Source organism: Branchiostoma floridae, chromosome 5 (genome assembly GCF_000003815.2).
Source record: "Branchiostoma floridae strain S238N-H82 chromosome 5, Bfl_VNyyK, whole genome shotgun sequence".
In the NCBI taxonomy this organism is placed as follows: domain Eukaryota; kingdom Metazoa; phylum Chordata; class Leptocardii; order Amphioxiformes; family Branchiostomatidae; genus Branchiostoma; species Branchiostoma floridae.
In genome coordinates, this window is record NC_049983.1 from 16,217,966 (window position 1) to 16,228,386 (window position 10,421).

The 10,421-nt window shown below is 39.3% G+C and overlaps 2 protein-coding genes across 3 annotated transcripts in view; both read left to right on the forward strand.

Annotated features, from left to right (window-relative positions):
- LOC118416014 (mitogen-activated protein kinase 14-like) overlaps positions 1–5,865 on the forward strand; it is a gene marked incomplete in the record, with an annotated part of 16,923 nt that extends 11,058 nt beyond the window's left edge. Inside the window, 3 exon segments of the mRNA XM_035821049.1 lie at positions 477–547; positions 1,442–1,615; positions 2,488–5,865. Coding sequence (XP_035676942.1) covers positions 477–547; positions 1,442–1,615; positions 2,488–2,567 — 325 coding nt within the window.
- A 248-nt stretch (positions 5,866–6,113) lies between these two features.
- Positions 6,114–10,421, forward strand: part of LOC118416015 (cholesterol side-chain cleavage enzyme, mitochondrial-like) — a 30,269-nt gene continuing 25,961 nt past the window's right edge. The window contains exon 1 of one of the 2 annotated variants that reach the window (XM_035821050.1): positions 6,114–6,366. In XM_035821050.1, the coding sequence (XP_035676943.1) occupies positions 6,270–6,366 (97 nt within the window). In that variant the 5' untranslated portion in view covers positions 6,114–6,269. The remainder of the gene's footprint in view (positions 6,367–10,421) is intronic. The other variant, XM_035821051.1, reaches the window with a different exon arrangement.

A 10,421-nucleotide genomic window follows, 5' to 3' on the forward strand; every position in this document is an offset into this window, starting at 1 on the left:
GCCTTTCAGCAACATCTGACAAGGAACCTCTTTCTTGTAAGAGAATGCTGAAAATGAGCAAAATGCTGTATTGAAATCTATTGTTAAAGTGTTATATAGCCTGTTATAAATGAGGTTCAAAATAATAGTAACCAGTATAAGCTACCCACAGTTCAATTGCTGCAGGGAATTGTGGGTAAGGTCAGAGGTCAAGGCCCCATAGAAGTAAAAGGTCAAACATCCCATAGTGAAAATGTTTACCAACATGTGTTGACATTAAAGAATTGTTTGCAACTAGTACTGTGGTCTACAATAAACTTTGACCTTAGACCATGATGCATCAGAACTGCACATGCGCACTCAAAACTGTGAAATGGCTTGTTGACAGAATGGTTTTTCATCAGATAACATGGACATGTGAACATCTAAAAACATCATTTAAAAACAGCGAAAGATGTCATGTCTTGTTTTTTTTCCTGTGTTTTGCAGGCGCGGAGCTACGTGGAGTCGCTCCCCAAGCAGTCGAAGAAGGACTTCCGTGGGTACTTCTGCGGAGCGAATCCGGACGGTGAGCGCAGAAAGGATCATGGCCCTATCCCCGACATGGGTGAAGACAACTAATCATGCAAACCATTGGCATTGCTAGGCCGTCTTGTGTGCTTGTCAGTTGCACGACTAGCTTGCTTTTGATTGAAATGGTTTGGGACAGTTTGATAAAGCTTTTTAAAGTTTTTACTAATAACGGTTGCTATTGAAAATTTGGTTCCGCCTCACACATATGATAGAACTCACCACTTCTCATCCCTAGTTCCCTTATGATGATGATGATGAGTTCTCTCACAGTAGAATTGAAACAAATACTTCTAAGCTGATGTCACACCATCAACATCAAATTTGTTGATGGCTGGAAGTAACAGAATCGAGTTCATTTTTTTTTTCATAAAGTCCACCAGCGCAAAGTCATTGGTGTCTAAATCTATTGATCAATAGAGTCATTCATTTTCATTAATTCCTTCAATCCCCTTTTGAAAACCAGGAAGAGAAGGTGGTGTGCTCTAGACTTAGTTGCTTCACCCTCCCCCTAGTAGTTGTGTTTTTGCTTTTGATGTGAGCTATATATATATATCATACAGCATGTGTAAGGGTTTAGAGTGCAATATGACAAAAGCAGAGATTGTTAAAGAAGGGAATCTCTAAACAGATAGAAGGAATAGAATTTGAATTAAAGTTGGGGTTAGGCTACTGACAGAGACTCAGATCACTCTCTCCCAGTTATTTAAGTTGCTGATCATTATGTAAACAGTTCCTGTCCAGACCATGCTTGACACATGTCCAGATGTGTTTTGTTTATATCTCAGGGGCCTTGTACGTATTACCCATAATGCACCACATTGCATGCACAGTTTAAACCATGAAGGGAATTATTAATTGACCTTGCTGTTCTGCCCCCCTCCCACCCCAGCGGTTGACCTGTTAGACAAGATGTTGATCCTGGACACAGACAAGCGGCTGACAGCAGAGCAGGCCCTGGAGCACCCGTACATGCGCCAGTACCATGACCCCACCGACGAGCCCACCGCAGCCGCGTACGACGATTCATTCGAGAAGATGGAACTGGGCGTTGCCGAGTGGAGAAGTAAGTTGGTCAGCTGGGGAAAAATGTTGTGTCTCCGGTAACTGGTAACTCCGGAAAGTGATCTGGAAGAAACTGGTCTGGTCTTTTATACCATTGTCTTACAATGTCTTCTATTAGACATCTAAAATTGTCTTCTTTCGTAGTTAGGCCACAGCAAGTAAATTTTATGGATGACATCCTCTGCAGACTGCAAAAATAGTGCGATAGGGCGAAAAAAAAAACAAGATGGGTGAAAAAAAACAAGATGGCTACATTTTCAAAAATAGGCACCATAAAGTTGTGATGAATGTTGTTACAAGAATTAAAGGGACAAAACATGGTATCAGAGCCAACAAGGCATTCATTCCTGTATTCAAGACATGTACTGGTGTGGTAAAAGTGACACTAGTGTGGTAGATTGGCATCACCAACAAAGTTGGTAACCACACTGATGGCTTCCATATTGGTGTCACTTTTACAACTATCCAATAAGTTTCATTTCTACAACTACAGCCCTGGGTACCTCACAAGTGTCACTTCTACAAGTACAATTATTAGGCTACAATACAACATATTTGCTCATTTTGGTACTTTATCGTCATGTTGACCATCCCTGCAGAAGAAAAAAATTCTTGCTGTGGCCTTAGGGTATAAAAGACCAGTTTCTTACAAATCAGTAGTGGATGCTATCTGAAACGTCTGACCGTTTCCAAAATCATATCCAGTTGCTTGTGTAACTGCTGTTTGGGCATAAATGGGAGCTGATTGTAGAATTAAGCTTTGTCTGTTTGCCTCATTTTCAATATCATGGCCGCCACATGAGAAAGGTGTATAACTGTCATTTAAATCATCATAATCCATTGCCTGATTGCCCTGCCGTGTCTGTCCTACAGAACTGATGTATGAAGAGGTGGAGGGGCCAGGCAGAGGGGCAGCAGGAGAGGGGCTGGGGCCGGAGGCTATGGAGCAATGACTCCCATCAACAAACATCTCAACTCTATATTAGGGTGTTTTAAAGATTTAGACTAAGTTTCTGTACTTAGTCTAGTTTCATCCAGCTTTAGTAGTCTGAATTATGTTTAGATGTGTTTGGACTTCTGTAGACATTTAATCATTCTGATTTCATCATTTTTAATGCAGTTGTCATAGTTTGGATATACTGGTAATAGAACTGTAAGTGTAAGTCTACTTAAGTCTCCATCTATTTTAAGGAGGTTGGATTTAAGGGTTTTGCACACATACAGTCCAAGATTTCATGTTATGCAGATAGAACATGTGACTCGGTTAGCAGTGGATCATATGTTTTAGAAAGTGTATGGTGCCCTATGTCTCTCTTAGGGGGATATGCCATATCATTCTTTAAGAAAGACTGCAATGGGACACTCAAAAATTTAAGTCCAAATTTTGTGTTTGAAATTGCAGTTCAACTTTAATACAGAATGACTTCTACCAACACAGATGAACTTTCAAGCCATGCTTTGATCTCATTCTAATCTACATGTGTATTTCATATTTCAATTACATTCATCAAAACGACTTTAATTATTATTGCTCACCCACCATTTACATGTGATGAAAACAAACGATTGATCGAATAGCTGCAGGATTCTGTGGAAGATTGATGCTTACAAATTGATGTTGAGTGAAATTCTGGATTTGATCAAGATATTAGTATATGTGTCTTGAAGCTATAGTGAGTGATATGGTTGAGACAATTTTGTTTTGTGGATTGTCTTTTCACAAATATTGAGTTTATAGTTTGTTTTACATGTCACTAATACCACCAGGTGTTAAAATCATGTTTTTGGCAGCTGTACACAACAATGTTAATTTTGTATAAGTTAGCATTTTGAATGTTCCCTGTGAAAGTAAATTTATTACAGTCTAGCAACTAGCTTTAACACTCCTTGCAATGTCAACTGCTTATGCATGTTCATTAATCAGTTTGTTGTTAGTTGGAAAAAATTTGATGAGTTAATACAGCTCCTGTCACACACAGCCTTCCAAACTTGTCCAGACAACTGTGAGCGAGGTCTTCTGTGTTGGAGTTTGGTCAGTGAGGTTGACTACATGTCGTTTTAGTTGTCTTTGCCAGCATACGTTTTGTAGTCGGTAAAGTCATATTTATCATGGATATGATCAAGTCAGAGGGTTTACTGGGCTAGAATGGAATAGATTCCAGGCTAGTTACCCAATGTTGACCTTGGTTGACCCCTCAAGGTCAACCGCTTGGGTCATAAGCAAGGTCATATGAGGGAAAGTTCAGAATGTGACGGGTTCAAGATTCACTAAACTAGCTTAGAATTTTCTGCATCAAGAAAATGATTTTATACAGTATCCATGGTAAATAACCTCTTGTTGCACATCTGGAAATTTATCTGCGATAATAGTGAAACATCGTTTGATTCTGTTAACTTCACGTACTATAATGTCTAAGTTTTCTTATGTCTCTCTTACTTTAGACACTAAATCAATATAGTAACGTTACAGTTCATTGTTGTTGAAAATTTACCTTGTGGATTAATTAAATTATGACATAATGTATATAACAGCAGGGGGTTACTACAATCAGTACAAGATTATAGTCAATGCAAAACAGAGTCATTGTGGGTGACTGTGTTAGAAAACTTAATGAAAATTCATTGTACGAATTGTGTCAAACTTCAGTACTGGCACCATATGATTGTCTCAATAGCACATCATTTCACAGTGCTTAAAAAGACTGTAATTTTTCTATTGAAAGGTGAACATGCACCTGTAGCTAATCACCCTTCCCAAAACAAAATATGTGAAGTACAAAATGTAAGAACCTTTGCATGCAGAGTTGAATGTACTTGATAGTAACTGGAGGTTTGAGTTCCAACTTCCAGGTATGCATAGGTTAAACACCAATGATCAATAATACAGATGATCATATAAAATCATGTGATAGACACATATTCTGTTGTAAATACTATATATTAAATTTGCTAGAATATTGCTGGAATACTATTGGTCTAATGCTGCCACAAATAAAAGTGGTACATGTACATGTCCTAGTTGGGGCTCACACTTATTGTACAGTCATAGGCCACATTGAAACAGTCCCATCCCATTTTAAAATAAGATTTAGTAAAGACCCTCCAGTCTGCAGCAACCACTCCTTGGTCACCTGCCATTTTTCCTATATCCCTCACGTTTTTGTGTAGAGACCAAGTGTGACTCTACAACTGCAGGTGTATAGTTTACATGTACATGTACAACTTACTGTCAAATTTTGATGGCATTCCTGAGGCACTTGTGGATTTGTCATGCAAAATTCAGCAGTATTTTTGTTGGAAATTGTTGTGGTATTGATCATTTTCGGTAGCCAGTCCTGTCCAAACTTCCCTGAAAGCCGCCCTCTGGTGAAACATATTGTACTGTTACTGCTATACTTTTACTGTAGAAATCTTTAACTAGATCTACTCTATGAAATGTAGTTGAGAGTTTTTATTGACTTTGAAATTTTGAAATATGTAGAGGCAAAGTTTGAACAGACAAGACTTAATGCATTGATATACAAACTGAGCGCAGGAAATAATGTAAGCAACAAAGGAGTATGTAAAATCAATATTAACCATTATTGTCATAAATATCAAATTTTGCATGACACATGTTTGGTATACTAGCAGTGTATTCACATTTCTTGAGTTACTTCAACATTTTTATTTAGATTTTCAGTGCTGTAAAATTTTACATAGTCTTAGACTAGAATTTTGTAGTACATCTTAATAAGTTTGCCTTATTTTCAAGTCTTTCCCCTGTAAACTTGAACTAGCCGTCTATAGCAACCACAGAATGGCAACTGTTCAGTATATGTGAAAACCTTTTTGAGTGTAGCCATGCAAAAATGCATCAGCATTACCTTAAGTTCTTTTGTTAGCAAAACTTGTCAGTAGTGATTTGTATGTAAGAAAATATGTAGACTCGAATTAAGAACTATTCTTAACAGTTATTTTGTACAGAGAGTGAAAGATAATTGTATCAAAGATAAAGCATATCTTGAGTAGGATTAGCCTCGTTAGAGGCCTTCCACAAGGGCTGGCGTTTTGTTTGGGGGAGTGATGATTTGTCGTGTCTCGTGGTTTCCGCACAACAATAACTGCCAGCACTCATGGAAGGCCGCGAAGGAGGCTCGGTAGAGAAGACAGTGGTTGAGTTTTGTACAATAGGAAGTAACTGCATGGGTCACTGATATGATATTGTATTGTAAATTGTTATGAAGAAGAAATAAATCTTATTGGTGAGTACTCTTTGTGATTTATGTTAATCTTATATTATCACAGATATTTAAGAGTGGCATTGACTTTGAGACTTTTAGTTGTTGCTCACCTGTTACAATTGCCACCTCCAGAAACATACATTTACACAAACACACATGTGTACGCTCATGCACACACACACACACACACACAAAACAATACCTCCTTCAACATGTTTTGGTGGTAAAAAAACACTAAACCCCTGACCCCCAAAGCAGGTCAAAGGGCATGGGATAAATGTCAACATCCCACAGTACAGGACTTTAATGCAACTACCTTGCTCGACTAGTTGCCAGAATATGACACAGTCTAAGAGTAAATAAGTGAACGTTGGTGAACAACGAAGTGCAGGACAAGTTGTAATTGCACTCTAAAGGAATCAAGTAGCTGTCATGATCAGGTTATGCGCCCTGACGCAGCGGCGGTCGGCGGCGACGATTGTCGGGAGATGGCTGGACTTTCACCGGGGAGCGCGAGCGGCTTCACAAGGTACGGTGCTGCTTGGTCGGAGAAAATCTATGTTTATGAAAATGAACGAAATTCCCTGAGTGAGAAAAACGACCAATTTATCTATGTCATGGTCCCCAGTAGAAAGATTTCAGCAATATGTCTAAAATGCAGGCATTCCCGTGCCTCCACACTGCTAAAATTAATAATTCTGACTCGGAAGTCGAAGGAATCAAAAACTCAAAAGGCTAAACAAAAAAGACAGGCTGACAGAAACTTGCAGATGCTTAGACTAGAGGACTCAGATGTGGGGGAAAACACCCCTAATTTGGCCTACCAGACGAAAATCATGTGACCAGGCTAAGCTTTTTTGTAGACAAAACACTACCGGTAATGTCATTACCGTCGCCAAGAAGGCCAATTTTCGGTGGTGTGTCTGCCGATGTCTGACTGTGTTTTGTGTGTTTGTGAACAGCAAAATCCAAGAACTTGCTGATGCTTTGTTTGGCAAGTTTTGGCAAAAGGAGGATGATTTAATAGATTATAGTCCACCTGGCAGCTTTCCAAGGTACTGCAGCAGAACTTCTGGTCATGATATCTGGTGTTCAGCCTTCTGGGTACTATGGTCACGATTGTAATGTGGGCCCCCTATCAGATTTTTGGCGACGCCTCAGGGGCTAGCCCAATAGTCGGTATATGTCCGATTGGCAAAAATTCCCGGAATCAGGGTATAATTTGTATGATCAATGAGGAAATTTCGTAAACTGGCTGCATCCATGATAGAACTCTCAAACATTGATTTTGACAGTAGTAGAATGTAATTGAGAAAGAGAGGAACATTGCTAGATATAAACTATGCAAATTTTGAAGACCTCTTATTTGTATAATCAATTCCATGTTGTACAAGAATTTGAGACTTGCAGCATCTGGAAGTTAAGTAAAGGTGACCATTATTTAACTTAAGAAACAGTGGAGACTTGCAGTCGCCCGCCTCGCGGCCGACCGATAGATAGATAGATAGATAGACCATTATTGAAATTATGTAAATCACTGGACTCATTTACATCAATGTTGAGGAGATGCCAGAGGAAAATTCATTGCTAAAATGAGACTTCAATACTCGGATTGCTTCTGATCAACTGTTATATATATATATATAATGTTAAAAATTAATATATATGTATATACTAGAAAGGCCGACATTTGCTTAAGAGCAAATACAGCATATTTCAGCCATACCCCTTCCCACGCAACATTGGACTGTTCCAAATCACCCCTGCGCAAAAATGGAACATCCTCTTAACAGTACATTATCCCCCAAAGTGGACTGGTATTGTGAATTGACTCCAGGTAAAAACAGACCTTGCTTCTATTTTTCAGAAAATGACAATAATCACACCTTCCATTCAGAAAATTTTCATCATGACTGAAAATTGTTGAATGACTTCATGTAATGTCATTAACAATTTTCAGTACGATAACTAGGTGTAAGTTTAAAAAAGTATAAGCTCCTTGTGATGTGGGTACATTTATTATTGCAATGAACTTTTTTTATTCAAGTAGGGCATACGATTTAATAATTATCAAGCAGGTGCAGGTACTGTAGGAGCGTTTGTTTTCTTCAAGCTGTAAAACTGTTAAACTGTTTTACTTTGTATGCAATCAACCATCGAGCCTATTCTTATTTCAGTTTAACAACTTCCTGCCAGACCCGGAAGATACGATTGAACCTTGTTCGAGGATTTATTTTCGTCTGTCTGGTCAGTCTGTTCATACCCTGGCGCTGAGAGTGTTTTATTGGGCTGAAACTCTGGCAGTTTAAAGTTACTTCCAATTTAAATGTTCAAAGTTTATGCCAAACAACAACAGCACTAGGAAATGTGGCCACTATAGACAGGTGGTCACTATAGAGAAAATGCTGATCTATTGACTAGGAGCCATACGTTACACATGATTTCAGTACACTGATCATTAATCATATAAACATTGCACAGGTAAGCCAATTGTTTAGATGTACAATTAAGTTCAAATAATTCTGAAGAGAAATATTGATGAGAAAATAATCATTCTCGCCACTGTCTAACTTATAATTACGTATCAAAACTAAACGCAGATTTTCTAACTAACGCACCTTTCGCCGGCTTCATCATAGGACCGCCGGCTATCAATCAAACACGGCTGTTGATTAGACTTAGAGTTTCAAACAGTCATGTGCTGTGTGCCAGTTGACAGCGAACTTCATGCTACGTGATGTTTTACATTGCTTGGACCTTCTTTCCTACAGCGGTGCTTCTACAAAATATTTAGACTCTAACACTGAGTTTTATAGAATAGAATTTGACGCAGAGCAGCGTTTTTTGCTGGGTATTTTTTTTTAAACATGTCCGTGGGAATATCAGCGAGGCGGCGACGTAGGGATATCAGACCGTCAACAAAAGTCGCACGGCGGCTAACGGCGCAGCGAAGATACTAGCGCTATAAATAAGCGCTTCAACTAAGGATATGGCAACCCGTACAATATTTTTGTATACTGTTGAGCTAAGTAAAGTTTGTTGTTTATGAGGTTTTAGTTGTCTTTGAAGCTTTGACCCGAAATATTTTAAAGTCAGACTGCTGAAGAGAAGTAAGTGACTGCTACGATTATCGTAGATATGGCCCTAAAAAAACTGATAAAAGAAGCCTTCTCAATAGCCTAAAATGCAAGAGCTTCCGGGGGGGCTTCGCCCACCTGGGTCCCCCCCACAGTGGCCCTGCCCCTGGACCCCGCCAGGGACATTCGGCGGCCCCCGGACCCCTGTCCGACACTTTGAAAAAATCCTGGCGAGAAGTCTGTACGGCCTGAGTCTTCAAGTTAACGTATTGTGTGGTCCCGCTTATGAATATTAATTAGCCTTCGCTTTCCTCTTCGCTGATTGGCTGAACCATTAATTGAATTAACTCTTCCTGCCGGCTAGACGCAGGTGCAGATGTCGGCTCTGTGGGGTGAACGTCCGAAAGGTCACGGCATGGAGAACGAAAGAAAACCAATTTCCCCTAAAAAAAGTGCTGTAATTAAGCCTTTTACAGTACTTTATGCCAAAAATTTTACTTGGATCATTTTACCAACTATATTATGCCTATCTATACCAAATGTTACTCATACCAGGGTACAGGGGTGCAAAATATACCGTTATAAGACCGTCAACAACAGTCGCACGGAGCTAACAGCGCAGCGAAAATACCATCGCTAGCGTTTCAACTTCGGATAACAAGTTATAAGTACTGTTGAACTCAGTAACGTTAAAGTTTGTTTTTAGTTGCCTTTGACGGTTTGACCTGAAACAGTGTTACGCTAAACTCCTGAAGAGAAGTTAAGTGACTGCTGCGATTATCATAGATATGCCCCTAAGAACTGATACAATATAAAGCCTTCTGAATAGTCTAAAATGCGAGAGCCTTAGGCGGGCTTTGCTCCCCCTGGCGGGAACACTGCTATATACGGGATCATGAGGCCCCGCTTATGAATATTAATTAGCCTTTGGCCTCCTCTTCGCTGATTGGCTAGGTCTTTGATTCAATTAACTCTCCGGCTGACGCGCACAGGTGTGGCTCTGTGCGGGGTCACGGAAGGTCACGTCAGGAGGCCAAAAGAAAACAAATTTCCCCTCAGAAAAGTGCCAAAATTGATCATTTTAAAGTTGTTTATGTCAAAAATTTTACTTGAATCTTGTTACCAAGTATCTAATGCCTATCTATACCAAATTTCAGGTCATTTAATTGTAATACCAGGGTACAGGAACCAAAAGTGTCCTTTTTTGGTCAAAAATTGGCCAAAAATCGCAAAAATAAGCATTTTGTTGCACTGTACACCAAAAGTGTTATTGAATTTATATGAAGGGATTATCAAGGCACATCTGTGTCAAATTTCAGCTCATTCGGTTGCAATACCAAGGTACAGGAGCCAAAAGTGTCCTTTTTTGGTCAAAATTGGTCAAAAATCGCAAAAATAGCATTTTGTTGTACTGTACACCAAAATGTCATTGATTTATATGGCGGCATTATCAAAGCACATCTCTGTCCAATTTCAGCTCATTTGGTTGTAATACCAGGGTACAGGG